This window comes from Corapipo altera, unplaced genomic scaffold, assembly GCF_003945725.1.
Source record: "Corapipo altera isolate COAL_440 unplaced genomic scaffold, ASM394572v1 75, whole genome shotgun sequence".
Classification (NCBI taxonomy): Eukaryota; Metazoa; Chordata; class Aves; order Passeriformes; family Pipridae; genus Corapipo; species Corapipo altera.
In genome coordinates, this window is record NW_020884887.1 from 13,758,144 (window position 1) to 13,775,303 (window position 17,160).

Sequence of the window (17,160 nt, forward strand, 5' to 3'; positions counted from 1 at the left end):
TGCAGGCTGCACATCCACCCCATCCCTGCACACCCCATCCCTCCTGCGCTGGGGATGCGTCAGGGACCGGGACCACGGGCAGGGACCATGGGATGCGTCAGGGACCCCAGCACATCTCAGGGACCCTGTTGCCCTCTGCCAGGCTCAGGCACACCCACAGTCCCTTCAGCTGACGCCCTTGTCCTTCCCCACTGAATTCTGACACTCGGCGCTACCCAGTGAATGTCAGAAATTATTGTTATCAGCTTTTAAAACATCCCCAGCAATCGGGAGTGTCTGATCCATGACCAGCACCACACACAGGGCACAGCATCTGCACGGTCCCTCTGGGCTCTGGGACCATTCAAGGTCTCTCCCTCTGGGCTTGGAAATCCCCCTGTGACAATCCCATTTCTGTGCAGAATGTTAAGGACAGGGCAGGGTGGCCCCTCCCAAGCTGCTGGCAGTTTAGGATGTACACAGGCAGGTTCTGGAAGTTTTACAGAAATGCAGCTGAAGCTCCAAATCACAATTAGCAGGTGTAATAAAAAAAAATGCTCAGTTTTCCCCCCGCCCACCTAAAATCTCCTCCAGTAACAGCCTGTAACCATAGTTGGTCCTTCCAGGCCTCTGGAATAATGTAATCCTCTAAGGAGAAAGTGATTCACTCTTCTTTGATGTGATAAAAAGAGGAAAACAAGTGAACAGGAGGCACTAAACAGCCATCTTGTGAAACCCAGACAGCTTTTCCAATTCCGTTTCTGAGCTGTTTATCACCACATAAAAAGCCTGATACCCAGCAGACTAGAGAAAGACCGGAGTGTTGATGTCCCTGTCTTCCTCACGTTTATATTCCAGCCTAAATCTCACCGAGATTCAGCTCAACAAATGAATTATTTAAGTTGCAACCCTGATTCAGTGCCCAGAAAATCATTTGGACGTAGAAGGGAACAGGGACCTGGAACAGAAGCACTCAGGTGCAGAGCAGAGTCTGCCTTCCCAAGGCAGGGGAGAGGACGGGCACCATGGCACAGCTGGGCTCATCTCCACACTTCTGTGGGAAGCAAACCACGGCTGCAGGGACACAGCAGTGGCTGGGCAGTGGTTTGCTGGTGGGCTGGCTGGAACAACAAAATGCAGATGTTTTTCTGGTTGACTAGACAAAAGTGGTGTCTGGGCTGAGAGCAAAGTACACACGTAACTTCCAATGCTGTGCAAGGATCTTCCCCATATTCCTTTCCCCCCTTTCTCTCTGTGCCATTGAGTTTTAACAGCAATGCTGAAGGCAGCAGGAGGGGACTGTGCCCCACTGCTAGGACAGAGCACAGCTTGTGCTGCTCTTCTGGCTCTGAAACCCAGCAAACCCCAGCAGCCTCTGACCCCAGGGCAGCTGCAGAGGATGCTCAGGCAGCATCTTCTCCCCACAGGCAAGCAGGGCAGAGCCAGCCCCAGCCCCAACACCCATGGGTGCTGCTCTCCTCCTCCTCCCAGAACATCACTGACCTACCTGGTGGCCCTTCAGGGACCCATGCCACACACCAACCTTCTCCAAACTCAGCCCACAGGCTGCTAGCATTCTGCTCTTTTCCATTTAAGCAACATATATCTTGGAATTGCTACTAGGGAAGCCAGGGACACTTGAGTGTGTGTTTTCTGGATATAAAAAGACAAAAAAAAGTTGCTTCTTTATGTAACTTAAGCCAAGCTACTAACATTAAAGCATCTGGAATTAATTATCCCAGACAGATAATGTTTGCACAATTACTTCAGTAACGCAAACAGTTCCACTTGCCTTTGTATCCATCTCCTAATGGGGACCAGAGACAGAAGATGTGAGAAATGGTGGCAGCTCTGCACCTGCCATGGTCTGAGCATGAGCCACAGCAGATCAGGAACTGGCCAAGTGCCCCTGACGCTGCTGCTCCCAGAGCTGAGCATCTGAGAGCTCAAAATACAGACAAGAGCACAAAGAAGACAATTCCCATCCTCAGCACGGTGTCATCCCATGGGTCTCCTGACACAAACCCAGCCCAAGGAAAGCAAAGCTTTGAGGAATTTGAAAAGGCAGCATCCAGACTCTTTTAATGTGTTCTGGATGGCTGCACTGACGCTGAACCCTGAAACACATGAGAACAGTTCTGACGCTGAGTCACCCCAAGCAGCTCACAGCCCATCCCAGAAAACCAGGAGGGATCCGTCTCCCTCTTGCACCAGCCACGTGCAGCTACACTTGTCTGGGTGCACTTCATGGAATCCTACCATGGTTTGAGTTGGAAGGGACCTTTGAAGGTCTCCAAGTCCAAGCCTCCTTCCATGAGCACAGACATCTTCAACTAGATCAGATTTTCCAGATCTTCTTCAAGTGCACTGAAAAAAAACACCTACCAGCTCTCCTCCACCTCCCCAAGGTCCTGGGAGCACAGGGACACTCATTTTCCAGCAATACAGGCTTCACCTGAATTCAACAGGATTATGTGCAGCAGCATCAAGAACCCAGAAGCTATTCCTGCTGCTGGGCTGTCCCACTCCTCCCATCACTCTGAAGAGCACTTAAAAATAATAGTTCAATGGGGACCCAAGGCGCACTAAATCACTAAGAGGTGATTTAATTACTGCTGCGGTTGCAAGCCCAGCAACCAGAGCTGCTGGGGTTTGCCAGGCTAGACACTAAATCCATGGTTCTGGATGGGGAGCAGAGGCAATGGAGCGAAATGGGGAGGCTCCCAAAGCTGTACCAAACTGGAGTTGGTCCCAAGAGCTGTAAACCTCGTTACAGAGCAGTAGGAAACCAAGTTCACTCATTCTATACCTTTGCTGCTGAAATACACTTGACTTTCTGTGCGCTGGATCCAGTAAAAACCACAGGCATCCACTGGGAGGATTAGCAAACATTCAAAATAAAAGTCCAAGTGGCTCGGAACAAGGTAAGAACAGGCTGGATTAACACATTTCCCACAGCAAACTAATAAAGGTGAGGACTTGCTGAAAGGCCACATAAGAACTTGTCAAGCAGAGAGTAAACCAGAGCTGAGGATGAGTAAGAGGCAGAGTAAATCACACTTACTCCTTTGCAAAGCACTTGTGGGCACCGGGCACGAGCTCACAACCCTCCACAGCACCAGCACCACGCTCCGCACTGCCCAGACTCTCTGCACCACTGCTGTCCTGGGAGTGTTCCACCCCACCCCAAACCAGGTACCTGAACCACCAGCAGGACAGACCACCCTGTGCACAGCCCATCCCTCCCTGCTGCCTGCAGGGAACAGGGGTTTCCTGAGCAGATCTGACTGGAATCCTCCCTTTGCCAGTGGCAGAGGGAACTCACTGATGTTACATCACTGGGGTGGTTCTGCTGCCCTGGATCAGTGCCACCAGCCAGCCTGTCCTCCCCGTGGTCAGGTGTCCCTGTGGGGGTCCCCAGGGCAGGCAGTGAGCTTTCCTCTCCCCACGCTCCCCCGTCCCAGGGCTTGTGATCTAAACATTTAGGCCCAGGGAAGTCAGGATTTTTGTTTCTTTTGATCAGAGCACAGCCTCAGATCTTGAAAGGGAAGTGTACACGTATTTCTGGAGCATACCAGAACCCAGGCATATTTAAGGGCAGGCAGCCACAGAACGGGGATAACCAACCCTAGAAATGGCCCTTTGTAAAATCACCAACGTGCCATCTGCGAGCTCCAAATTCACACATTTTTCGTGATGAGCTGGAGGGAAGAAAAAAAAAAAGGGGGGGGGGGAAAAAAAAAAAAAAAGAATTTTGAAAAAAAAAAAAAGCTCTGCTCCAAAAGCTACTCAAACTGCTGCAGAATCCTGCCTGCCCCTTCTGCAGCAAAGCCCAAGGGAAGCTGCTGATGAGTCAACAGCCAGCCTGCGTTGCCGACCGAGGAAAGGAAGTCCAATCTCACCAGTCGAGAACAAAGTGTGCTGGTTCATGCAGTACACACTGAACACAGCCTCAGAAAGCCCTCCCCGGGCTGGGAGCAGCAAGGATCCAGCCTGGCTGCCAGCCAGGGCTCCTGCTGCACGCCAGGGAGAGGGAGAGGTGACGTCCAGACATTGCTGGGACATCTGCACCGTGCCACCCTGCTGCCACGCCAGCCTGGCCACAGCTCCTCGGGCTACCACGCTCCACACCACAGCAGAGGCTGCTCCCAGGGGGATTTTCTCCCTTGGCTGGAATTGCTCCCTCCCAGGACCACGTGTTCTGGATGCAGCACCCAGCCCTGCTGGGATGAGCAGAGGTGTCTGCTCACTGCCAGATGGGGGGCAGGGATGTGTCCCAGTCCTAACCCTCTTCTGGTGCCCCAGTTAATTCTTCTCCCTGCCTCAGTGCACTCATCTCCAGCACTGCTCCTCGTGAGCAGACCTGCTCCTCGGGGATCCTTTGCTGGTACTGCAAAACCACGACCTGCCAACTATGTACCCTCTGAAAGAGTTGCTGGAACTCCTGGAGATGCAAAGCCAACTCCTTATGGGCCTGGAGTCCAGCAAAGAGCAGCACAGCTCGAAGGAGATGGGTGAACACCAATTGGGCAGCCCCACACCATCATGATCTGGGCACAGGAGCCCTGCACCACCTTGATGTGTGCCCAGCAGCACAGCAAGGGGCTGCCTGACCTCTGTGTGTGGTCATCAGAGGAGAAGGGCAGAGGGGACCTGAGGCAGGAGGACGGGGCAGGGACACAGCCCCCGTGCGACGTGGCAGACGACGTTTGCGCCGGTGCCGCCGCCATCGCCGAGCTGGTACTCGCCGAGGTTGTGCCTTCCTGTTGCCACAGCACTTTCTGTTTTCTGTTAAAACAGGGCCACAGCGACGATGCAAGTATAGATCTGCAATGCCAAGAATATCTGGGAAGCCTGCCAGCAAGAAGCAGCCTTCCTGCTCGTCCTCCCGCTGTGTGCAAATTCACAGGAAACAGAATCTACAGCACATACTAATGTGGCTTAATGCGAGATCCAAGAGCCACCTCGAGATCCTGCTTACATCCCTGTCAGCCTGGGGAAGGAGCCACATGCCAAAAGCATTAAATCATTAAATAAAGGAGGAAATAAAACCTGTACAGGTGCATAAAATCCCACGTAGATGATGCTGCTTTATGAAGGGGTGCTCTGCTGTGTGAGCTCAACACTCTGCCAGCATCAGCACTGGCATCACCACCAGTGGGAAGGGACGAGCCTGGGTCTGATCCCGGCACACCCACTGTGCAAAAAGGGCTTCACAGCCTCCTACGAGCACCCATGGCAAACCAGCAAAGCCTACTTTCCCCTTGGGTTTATCACAGTGTGACTCTGGGTAGACACAGCTCATCTGAAGCATCTCCTTCCCATTTACAAACAGGAGAGGTACCCACAGCTCCAATGCTCCAAAACTGGTGATAACTCTTACCCGCACTTTATCTTGCTTAATCCTTAAACTCAAGCTGTGCTGAGATGGGCCAGCTTTGCATCCAGCACCCAACTGCACCCCACACCAGACTGGGACCTCGTACCCGGCTCTAGCACTGACTTACGGTGTAAATCTCCATGCCTCACTTTGCCCAAGTGTAAAATAACTGTAGGGCTCACACACAGGGGCTGTGAGGTTCATCTCTGGTCCCAGAAAGCCAGTGGGGATCCTTCAGCGATGGGGTCTAGCACAGGTGGAATGTCCTGTCACCACCGGGGTGGAGTGTCACCACCACCCACATCTCAGGTGGGTGAGCAGGAGACCCATGGGCAGAGGATGCCAGCCTGCCTGTTGGGAGGGAAACTCACCTCCACTACTCACTTCTCTGCTCCCAGCTGACTGCAAGCAGCTTCTATCACCACGCTGGAGCCCTTCAAGCCTTGGGCAATTCTCAGACATGGTACCATACAAAATAAAACCCTTTTCAGTAGCAACGAGCCAGAAATGATCATGGAGAGGAAACATCTCATCTCCTGCACTGCCTAATGACCCTGGCACACAGGTGGCCCCCAGCAGCACCCATGCCTCCCGGGACACCAAGCCAAGAGATGCTGCACCTCTTCCCTCACCGCTTTCCTCACAACTGCACCGTGATTTGTGCTAACCTAGAAAGGACCCTTGAGTTTAAGGTGGCTCTCAGCGGAGGCATTTTCAGACAGCTGCTTTCTGGGGAAAGCATTCCTTAAAATACAGCTCTTTCCTTCTGCCTCACCCCCAGCTTTTGACATTTTAGAGGCTCCAGTAAAACAAGATGTTTCAAAAATCTAATTTTCAGCTTCGGAGGCACAAAACCTCGAGGCAGGGTGCGGGCAGGGAGGGCTGGTTTCCAAGCGCCCAGGCGGGAGATGAAAAGAGCAGCAGCAGCTGCGTAAACGGCAGCACCTCTGGAGAACAAGATCCACCTCTGGAGCAGGAAGCAATTCCCACACACTCCACAGCACAATCCGCTGGCTGGTGATGGCTCAGCCCAGGAACCAAACCCCTGGGCTTCAGGATGATGGGCTGGGTATTATTTTGCAGGCAGCGCTTGCCTGCTCGCCAGCTCCTGGGGCTTTAGTGGCTTCTCCCCCCTGCTGCCTCCCTCTAGGAATTTCACATGGAAGTGGCTGTCAGAATTGACAACATTGACTGGATTACCATAGGAATCCCTCTCTAAGGGCAGGGTGCTGTGTCACACCTCTGAGATGGGGGGACAGCAAAGCGCTGCCCGACAGTGAGGAAGAGAGGCAACTGCTGGGCTCAACATTTCCAGTCTACAGAAAACATCACTGCTGGGATTTTTTTCAGCAGATTAAAGGAATTTGGACAGTCCATATCTGACACAGAGAGGATCTGCTGGGTTTATGTGAATTTTTTTTGTTTTGAATAGAGAAAATGGAAAGTTAGGAAGCAAAGTGGGAAAGTGATGCTGAGGCCATGGGGCAGCAGCCACAGGGTGGGAGCAAAAGCAGCAGCTCAGGGGGGACCAGAGAGGTACCTGCTTATCCATCACCTGGGATGGAGACTGGGGTGAATTAAAGCAATTAAGCTAGGGAGGTAAATGGAGTTGTAAGGCCTTTTAAGGCTGCTCTCTTTAGGCAGATGAAATACAGTCATCTCTTGTGAAAAAACACTTGACATTTCTCCAACGCAGGGCAAGCTGCAAGAGGGAGTTGTCTAACCCTGGAGACCGGAAAACAGCTGCAGTCTGCACCGTCCCTGGCAGTCCAATGCTGCCCTCTCCACCTCCAACTCTCACAGCGTGACCCAAGTGGGAAAACACCAAGGGCAGGGATGCTTTTGGAGGGAGAGCTGCTTGGCAGAAGCACACTGTCCCCACCGTCCTTCTGGTGTGGCACAACAGCATGTGCAGAGATGCTGTCCTGACCAAAACAAATCTGGCAATGTCACTGCCTGTCCCCCTGGGATGTGCACAAACCAGGTGCAACTATTAATGCTGCTGTAAAATGAGCTCTTCGTTCCACTCACATCACACCAGTGAAGGCAAAATATCCCAAACAGGCTTCAGTCTGAGGAAAAAGTCCTTCAGCATTGATTGATGTCCTGCCAGCAAAGAGAGATGGTTCAGGCAGATGGGACATAGTGCAGGACAGACAGAGCAACAATAGAGGAAAGAACTCCAAGGAAGCTAAGGCTTTGGGTAAGCAGCACAATCCCAGAGCATCCCTGGAGCAGCCTGGGATGAGCAGGACACAGTGCAAACCTGAGGGACTGCAGAAATCCACCTGGGATTAGCTGGGAGTGACGGAGCCAGCAATGAGTATCTCTAAAAGGTCACAGAGAATGGGTCAGATCTGAGAAGCATAGAATGGCTTGGGTTGGAAGGGACCTTAAAGATCATCCAGTTCCACCCCCTGCCATGGGCAGGGACACCTTCCACTAGCCCAGGTTGCTCCAAGCCCCGTCCAACCTGGCCTTGGACACTTCCAGGGATGGGGCAGCCACAGCTTCTCTGGGTAAGTGCCTTACCGCCCTTGCAGGGAAGAATTTCTTTCTAATATCCATGACACACATTATCAGACTTCAAAAATAAAACAAACTCTTTGGAGAGAAAGGCTTGAACGCCAAATGGTATTGAGGAACTGAAGGAAGAGCTGGAACCATGGCAGGAGGCAATGCATCAAGGATTATGGAATTGTGCCGAGATTGAGAATAATCACACAAGCAAAATTACCCCAAGAATTGGGAAATTCTTCAGAGCAGAATCTGATGGTGGAAGTGAAACCCCACACACAAGGTGAGTGGGTAGCACCAGGATGTCCCCTCCAGAAGCTGTGGGCATGTCCCTGTGGTGGTGGCGTGGGTGAAAGCAGGGGAAGCCTCAAGACTGACAAATACATTCACAACTCCAGAAAACACAACCTTTGATGGGAGCTTAAAATAAATGGATCTGCTTTGTCTTGAGGAGAGCACTGAGAGAAGACAGGAGAGTGGCCCGAAAAATGTGAAAGATATCAGGACAGGGCTGGTGCCAGAGCAAGACAGAGTGAGATGGGGACATGGGAGGAATGACCTGCACCAGGAGTAACTCTAGGAATATCCATGCCTGGGAAAACATGGCACTGGCAGAGCTGCCCCAGGATCCCCAAAATCAAGAGCTTAGAGACAAGCAGAAAGGCACATTTTCAGCCTGCCCTGTGCCCTGGCAGCTCCTGGCTGCCAGGTCTGGGATGCCAAACCCCACCCTACAGGCAGCCACTGCCAGGCTGGATCTAATTGGGCACTGCCAGCCCAGGCAGCACCAAGATCACTTTTCAGCTGGAAACAGCCCCGGCACACGAGCCCTCAGCTGGGGAGCAGAGCACTGGCAAAGCCAGGCTGTGGTTAGCTATCAAAGACAACTAAAAAAAGATATTACACACACAGAGGATTTTTTTTTCCCCTCTTTTTTTTTTTTTTTTTTTTTTAGTTTTGGGTTTTTTTTTTTTTTTTTCCCAAGGATTAAATCAACTCAACAGCCCCCTTTACAACTTCCCTTTTGATGTGTTCAGACTCATTAAAGTTTCATTTCTTTCTCTGTCTTCCCCGGGGGAGGAAGGGGAGCGTACACAAAAGTTTACTTCAGGAGCGGGGTCGGCAGCTGCAGCACCAGCTGCTGTTGCTGTGGGACAAGCAGAGCCTCCGCCGGCCTCTGCTCCCTGCCCGAATCCCTGGGCAAAACACAACCCCCCTGCAGCCTCCCTGCTCCCACGAGCAACCCCAGCAGCACCCGGGCACGATGCTTCACCAGTGTTCCTGCAGGATGCACCCCCGGTGTCACACGTCACGAAGGGAACACACGAGAGCTCCAAAGCTCCTGCAAACCCTGCGGGAAGTTTTGGTTCTGACCCTGAGAGTTTTGGGGTCCCTTCCCAACCTGCCTGGTTCACCCCAGCAGCAGCACCAGCCTTTCCCCCACAGCTTTGGCCACTGCCCTGGGATAATCCCACGCACACATCGAGCGGGTGACAGCTTCCCCACGTTTCTTTTTTGCCTGAGCAGCTGTTTAAGTGTCTATTTTAAAACCCAGTTCCCTGTTTTAAAATAGCTAATGAGCCCCCGATCTCGGCTGACAGACGTTGTCTCTACAAGGTCTGGGAGATGCTTCTCTATTCGCTGGGCTCCTTTTCCCAAGCCCTGAATCTCAGCATGCCCAGCACGTTCCCAATCCACACAAACATAGTAAAGAGGGAAGTTTTTAATTTAAGGGCCAACTCCTGCTCCCCTGCCGTGAAATACCAGCAGTACAGCCACGTGTTTCTAGGCAGAGAGGCATCAGCCAGCCAGGCAGAGACTGGAGTTCTGGGTGGTTTTCTGCTGGTACTTTTTTATCCTCCCTTTGATTTGATCACATCTTTTTTAAAATTCCCCGACCAAGAGGAAGCAAGGAGCTGGCCTGCCTGGCCACTGTCCAAAAAAAGCCAGGCACACGAGAGGGACTTTTCAGGGTGTGGTGGGAGGTCCCTGTGAATCCCTGTGCAAGCCTAGGTTCCCATGCATCACCTCTGCATGCCCCCTGAGATGGTGTGCACCCCACCAAGGCAGAGGGGATGGCGCTCACTTACCTGACCACAGGCTCAGGGATGGCCTCAGCACTTGCTGGCACCTGGACACCCTTCTCCCACTCCTGCCTCCAAGGATCAGCCAGGACGTAGTACTCGTCAGGGCTCAGCTGGAAGGAGTCAGGGATCTTCATGGCTGTTATCAGGTCCGTACGGAAAACCTGCACCGGAGAAAAACCCATCCTGAGTGAAGGGGTCTGGCAGGGGCTGGGGGCACGTGTGTCCTGGGGAAATGTCCTGGGGGTTTGCATCACCAGTGGTATGGCTTCAGGGTGTCATTTTGTGTCACTTCAGGGTGAGGTTTGGGCAGGAGAACACGGCACACAGGCAGGGACTCCCCTCCAGCCAGGCAGTGCTGAGAGCCCAAGCCCTGCAGCCGCAACCCTTCCGAGGTCCCTTCCGAACTGGGCAGTCAGGAAATCCAGCCACAAGGTGTGAGCTCCCATGAGACATTAATTTGGATTAATCCTAGTTTTTAATCCAAAAACTAGGATTAAGCTAAAGAAACAGGCTGCCTTCTCTTAGGGGATTGATGGTTTCAATGTAGCCACACAAGTAGCTACCCAAATGCCAAGGGATGTCCTGCAACTGGGCTTCTCTGCACTTAGTCCTCCTGGGAGAAGGGAAATGATGTTCTTGACATGAATGAAGCTGCAGGAGACAAAGAACACATCATCCCAAGCACCTTCATGTCCCCATCACATCACCTCATGACCCTGAGCATTTTTGTGTCCTCTTCATGTCGCCTCATTGCCCTGAGCACCTTCATGTCCCCATTGTGGTTACCTCATCACCTTGAGAACCTTCATGTCCCTGTCATGTTACCTCACTGTCCCAAGCACCTCTGTGTGCCCATCATGGCCCCTCATCGTCCTCAGCAGGGACAACCAAAAGCTAAAGGTGGAAAATAACTGGCTAAAAGGTAATCTAGGTGCTGCTCACACATCCACAGCCAAACACACCGAAATGTGTCCTGACCCAAAAAAACCACTGTCAGATCAACACTGGACCCCTTCTTTAGGAAAATCATCCAGTCCTTCAGTCAGTGAAAGGGCTCATTTTCCATCTCACTGCTGGCCCTGCAGCATCTTCTCCCAATACACTAGGATGAAAAACTCATTCCAAAAATATCCCTCACGGTAAATAAGGTTTTCCTTCCAGAGGGCTGCCTGACAGCAATGACTCGAGCAATCCTGCCTCTTGCAGCATAAAAATAAATTGTAAATGGAAATGGATGATTTCTCCTCTCTACCATCTGCTATTAGCTGGAATAATAACTGCCAGTGCCAGCAATCCTGCCTGGACACCATCTCTCGCTCCATCCACTCCATCCCTGCTACTTCTGCATTCCTTCCACGAGGCCGGGATGGATCAGATGTTTTCTTCAGATGTTGTTTAATCTCTTCACAGAGTCTATTCTCCAAATGAGTATTGCTGTGTCAGAACCACAAGAAATAATACAATGTAGTTTCACATTTTTGATACAAAAATAACATGCTTTGGAGAGTATTGGGGAACCCAAATCGGCTGAGATACAGGAAACTAGACATTAACTAAGACCACTGAGACCAGTATTTAGGTCAGTTTGTTTAATCCTCAGAGTCTCAGCTGCTAACCCAATTAGAGTTAAATACAATATATAAACAACCTTTGCTATGTTGGGACCTCTTTGAATTTTCCTGGTGCTTTCCTCCTGATGCAGCTGCTTGGAGACATTTTTGACTATGCCTATATAAACCTGATTTGAATTGGTCAGATAAATCTCAGCGCATCCTTCAACAAACATAATTAACAGCCTATATACTACAGGCAGATTTAGGCTCAGTTTGGGAAAGATCATGGTCCTGTAAGTCTCTATGTGCTACAAAAGCATCGTTAGAGATACCACAGTAACCTCTTAATACACTGCCAGTGTGAGAGATTCAAAAAAAAAATTAAAATAGGCATTAATTAAACATGAGAAGGGATATGGGAGATATCACAGTCCTTCCAGCGCTGTGTCTGAGTATCCAAACAAGCACAGGAATCCTGCTGAAGCTCATTTTCTACAAGACAGGGTAGAAATACACCCTGTTCTTGCCAGCCCTGCACTGCCAGGTCACAGTTTGGGCAAACACCACCTCATAACCCAGTTGTGGTGCCCAATTCCAATGAGGACAACAGAAACCCCAGTTAGTGTCCCTTCCCTGGAGCACTTGGCTTTGGTGGATGAGATGCTCTCCTGTGTCCTAACCACATGGGTTGAGGGCAGCACGGGGACCAGTGCCACCTCCCTGCCCCAGCCACCAGCACCACAGAACCACAGAATCATTCAGGTTGGAAAAGCTCTGAGATCATCAAGTCCAAGCATTAACCCAGCACTGCCAAGGTCACCACTAACCCATGTCCCCAAGTGCCACATCTACATGTTTTTTGAATACCTCCAGGGGTGGTGATTCCACCACAGCCCTGGGCTTAACCATCCTTCCAGTGAAGAAAGTTTTCTTAATCTCCAGCCTAAACTTCCCCTGGCACCAGCACAATGGTGTCACAGAAAACACCGTTCTGGAGACACGTGCCCTGGGGATTTGTGGGCAAAGCCAGGTAGGAATGGTTTCCAAAGGTGTGGGGCACCCAACAGCTCTTCTAAACCAAAATCCTGGCCCATCACCCTCCTCCTACTGATGAAGAGGGAGATGGAGAGGCCTGCAACATGTCATGCAACCAACCCAGGGAGGAGCTGGCAGCACCACTGGGGAGCCCCAGCCACCCCCAGGGCTGCCATCCACGGGTAGGAAACACAACAGCTCCATACAAACCTCGTGTCACAAGCTTAACTCATTTTCCTTTGCTTACAGCTATCAGGAAACTTCTTTAGTGCTCTCAGCTCTTTGCTGGGGTCATGTCTCCAGCAGCTCAGGTGCCCTGGGGCAGCCTTCTGCTTGCTCACCACTGCTCTGAACAAGGATCAGCCTTACCAATGCTTCCCTCAGCAGACACAAAACCCTCCAGAACTTCGGAGCCTGGGCATTGGAAAACGCAACAATGGGACCAGCCCTCGGTATAATTCCTCCCCTCTGCACGGTGCAGATCCCAGGCTCCTGTTTTCCTGCATTAAGTCTTCCCCAAATTCATCCCTCCTGGCTTTTCAGCTCGCGTTGGCACAGGCAGCTCGGTTTTAATTTTAAGCCAAATAAGCACGATTGTATCTATCTCCCTGAAGATAAGGAGCATCGCGGGCTGGATTTGCAATCTCACTACTTCATTTATTTAGTCCTTCTTGGAAAACAGATAAGCTCGCCCCTCCGACGGCAGCACGCGCGCCCGCACTTTATCACAGCGACGCCTCTGTCTTTTCATGAAGAACTGGATATGCTCAAATTATTAACTATCAAAGCAGAACACTTTAGAAATGATAGAACAGCGCAGAAATTGTAAAGGAAAGCAGATCAGTTGTCTGGAAATCTCCCAACAGCTAATACGCTCAAATTGTAATCTAAATGTCTTTTTGTTTTGAATTGTCTGGGATTAGGGTTGGGAAAAGACTCAATTATTCTACTCAAACTCTTCTGAATTATTTATGAAAACCAAATAAAGGATAAATTGGGCACTGATGAACCGAGGACCTGGCGGTGAAGAAAAAGTTGGGTACCAGAAAACAAGCAATTTTCCCTCAATAGGAGTGTTTACTGTTTCTCCCGGGCCGTGGGAGATGAATTGTCTGCTGCCCTGCACCCTGCTCCCCCTGCCACCACCACAGCCCTGGCCAGGCTCTGTCCTCCCCTTCCAGCCTGGCAGCAGGATCCAGGTTATTGCCTATCGATCTGCCAGCAGTGGGAAAGGCCAAACCAAGACGTTCCTTTATTGCCTCTGCTTGCTCAGGAACCTCAGGCAGCTTTAGTGATGCTCGGAGATGTATCACACCGATGCCCAGGGCCAGCCTCCCCTTTTGCTAGTGTCAGCTTTAGAGATGAGGAAAAAGAACATTAAATTGCAAAATCCCAAGATATTTTTGCCTTCATATTGCCAAATGAGAGGGACACGGAGTCAGGGTCAGTGTAGTTGTGCAGTCTCAGACCCCAGGCAAAAAAAAGCACATGGAGAAAACTTCCCTCTCCCTCATATCTCACAGGCCAGGCATCTGGATTACCCATCTTTGTTACTTCCCCAGCCTTTCAGCCCACCAGTTCGTGGTGTTGGACTGCCTGCCTCACCAGTAGAGCCAGTCCAGCAGCCTGGGAAGGTGAGAAGTCACTGGGACACCAAAGCCATCACATTCCCAAATGATACATCAGTGTCACTTGTTATTTCTGTAATTTGCTGTTCTGAGGCAAAAGCTGTATTGATTTTATCTCTCAAAAAGAAAAAAACCCTGAGCTAATAAAATGTAACACATCCTCTGATTTTGACAGCCTATTGCTTCACCTGGATCCAGCCTGGCACTGGAAGGATGACACTGTGGGTATGGTAGAGACCTGCAAGGCAGAGGTTGGATTCGGCTCCTCCTTGAGCCCCCAGTGCCTCATGCATCAGCTGCTCCACCTTGGCAAGGATCTGCTGCTTCTCCCACCAGACACAGCCCTGCAGCCTCTCCCTGTGCCCTGCAACAGCTGTGGGGCACCTCCAGGAGCCCTCCATGGATCAGCAGCAATTTGTCCAACACTTGGGCAACCTCAGAGAAAAATGTACTCCTGGGAGGAGATGCCCAGGCACACGATGCCTCGCCATGACAGGAAGGATGATGGGCATTGGAAACTCCATCCCTCTCCTAGCAAAGGGCTCCCAGGCTGTGCCGCTTTCCAGCATCCTTCTCCTCCTCCTCTGCCTCTCCCCCATCACCATCCAGCCCCTCTCAGAGCCTCTCCACCACCTTTCCATGCAGTCCTTGCATCGATTTCCAGGCTCTCTGATTCATTCACAAACCCCTCTTAGCCAAGTGGCTGACAATCTCCCCATCATTCAGCTCCCACTCCATGTGCTCTGTCAAGGGCTCAGCTTTTCCAGTGACTGTCCTGTAGGTCCAAGCCTGCCTATTTTCCCCTTAGCCCCAAATACCCACCCAAAAACACCAAACTCGGATCCCGTGGTAACAACGTTCCGCTCGTACAAAACCGGCTGCTGGGAGGGAGCCAAAAAGACGGATCTGTTTTGGGCTTTAAATCGAAACGAAAGGAAACACTCGTCTAGCACCAGGTATAATTAGCCCTTAGAGCAGCAGCCAGCCTGGGCACTGCTGTGCCCGATCCAGTGTGGCCCATCGCTCCACCGAGGCGGCACAGCCGCGGCATCACCCGGCTCCGGGCGCCTGCTGCAAACCAGCCCAGGAGAAAACCAGCTCTGCAGGGACCAGGCAGCTCAGCAGAACACAGATGGGCTCCAGCAGGCCGTGTCCCTGCACACGAGGCTTCCCGGGCTGGCAGGAATTCTGTTACACATTCTCCCCTACCATCTGCACCCAGCTGACCTTGGAGCCTTCAGACCTTGCTCTTCGGGGCGGAGGGACAAGCTCTGCCCCTCCTCCCAGTCCCGGGATAGGATGGCATTTTTAAAAATATGCACTGACATCTCTTTTTTTTGTCTGCTAAACAGTTTTAGCAAAAAGAAACCTTTCCAAAGCACTCCACGCTGCAAGGCAGTGGCCCAAAATGTAAGAGAAGCAAAGCTGGTTGTTCAAAATGAAGTCCATGTGGGAGAACATGAGGTCACTAGGGAGAGGGCAGATGGTCACAGACTGCATCCAAGATCTCACATTTGATCCATTCCCTCCATCACCCAAGGGACCTGCAATCCTCCTCCAATTCCCTCACACAGTAGCTGTGTGGGATCTCACAGTGGTGACCTTGCCACAGCAGGCACGGGCAGTGGGTGCTCCAAAGGATGGGCAGCAGCAGGTCACCACATGGGGATGTGGGAGTGCTTTCTGACAGTGAGATAACAGGTTTTCTTCAGGTTTTGGCTCAATGCTCTTTTTCCCCCCTGACTGCAGCCCTGGCAGCTGTGTCCTGCTACCCTCCCTGCCATAACCACCCTCCTCCATCCATGCCGGGACCAGGGCAGTCTCCAGCTCCCTCCTCACCTCCAGTGGGCTCTGTTAGCCCTTCACTCTCTGAAGCACAAAGTTGTTTGTTGTAGCTCATGAGTCACAAGGCTTTTTGGAGAAAGAGAAAACAACTGGAACAATGGGAGCCCTGGGAATAGTTTTTGGTTGTACAAACTGTCTTCATATCAGCCTGAGACGGTACCTCCGTGCCCAGCCCCACTCCCCTCTAGACTCCCAGGCCTGCTTCCCTGCTGTTATATCACATTTTTCCAGTCCCTTCTGAAATGAGAGAAGCGTTGATACTCCGTAGCAAGGCTCTGAAACATGGCAGTGCCTGGAGTGTGTGTGCAACCAGCAATAATATTTGCCTGTGGGGAGAAAAATCCTGAACTCCTGTGTCCATTTGGGAGCCAGCCTCCTATCTCTTCATTTAGTCTCGTTTCCTCTCGAAATGCTGGATGTTAAAGATCCAATGAACAACAGAACTTAAAATAGGAACAAGAAGCATTTTTGTCTGTCCCTTCTCAGCATTCAGAAGACAATGGTATTAATCTGTTATCCCCGTGCCAGCATGGGAAAACTGACAAAGCCACTGTAGTCAAACCTTTCAACAGAGACAGATCTTCTCATCCAGCCCAAGAAAAGCTTGTCCAGTCTTGCTTGGCCATACTCACAAAAGCTCTGCTCCAAGCATGGATGGCTAAATTCACATTGCACTGGGCCATTATATACCTACTGCAGGGGGAAAAAACCATGATCTAATGCATGCATAATTACTTTTTATAAGGGAAACAACGAGGATGTTTGTTAAATGAGTTAAAACCTTGTATAGAGATATGAAAAGGCATCTTTCAAAACACGGAAGTAACATCTAAACAAGGCAAGCAGAAAATAATGTAAATTGTATAAATTTGTGGTTTCCCCTTCATCCTGAGCCCTGCCTGCAGCTGTGGTCTCCCCTCGCCTCCTGAAGGTCCCGAGCAAAGGAGAAGGGCCATGAGGATGTCCGGTGGGACGAGCAGCAGAGCTGAGAGTGCGCAGGGCTCTCCTCTCCAGCTGAGAAAAGGGACGGCTGGAGCGCTGTCAGGCAGGTGGTTTGCACAAAAATGCAGGCTTTTGTCCCTCCACAATGTATTCCAGCAGCGCAGGTGAGCATTTTGGATCTCAAATAGCTCTGG

At 51.2% G+C, this 17,160-nt stretch overlaps 1 protein-coding gene across 2 annotated transcripts in view; it reads right to left on the minus strand.

Moving 5' to 3' along the window:
* Window positions 1–17,160, minus strand: part of JADE2 (jade family PHD finger 2) — a 69,680-nt gene that overhangs the window by 41,950 nt on the left and 10,570 nt on the right. For both annotated transcript variants that reach the window (XM_027643242.1, XM_027643241.1), the window contains one exon: window positions 9,967–10,124. In XM_027643242.1, the coding sequence (XP_027499043.1) occupies window positions 9,967–10,124 (158 nt within the window). The remainder of the gene's footprint in view (window positions 1–9,966; window positions 10,125–17,160) is intronic.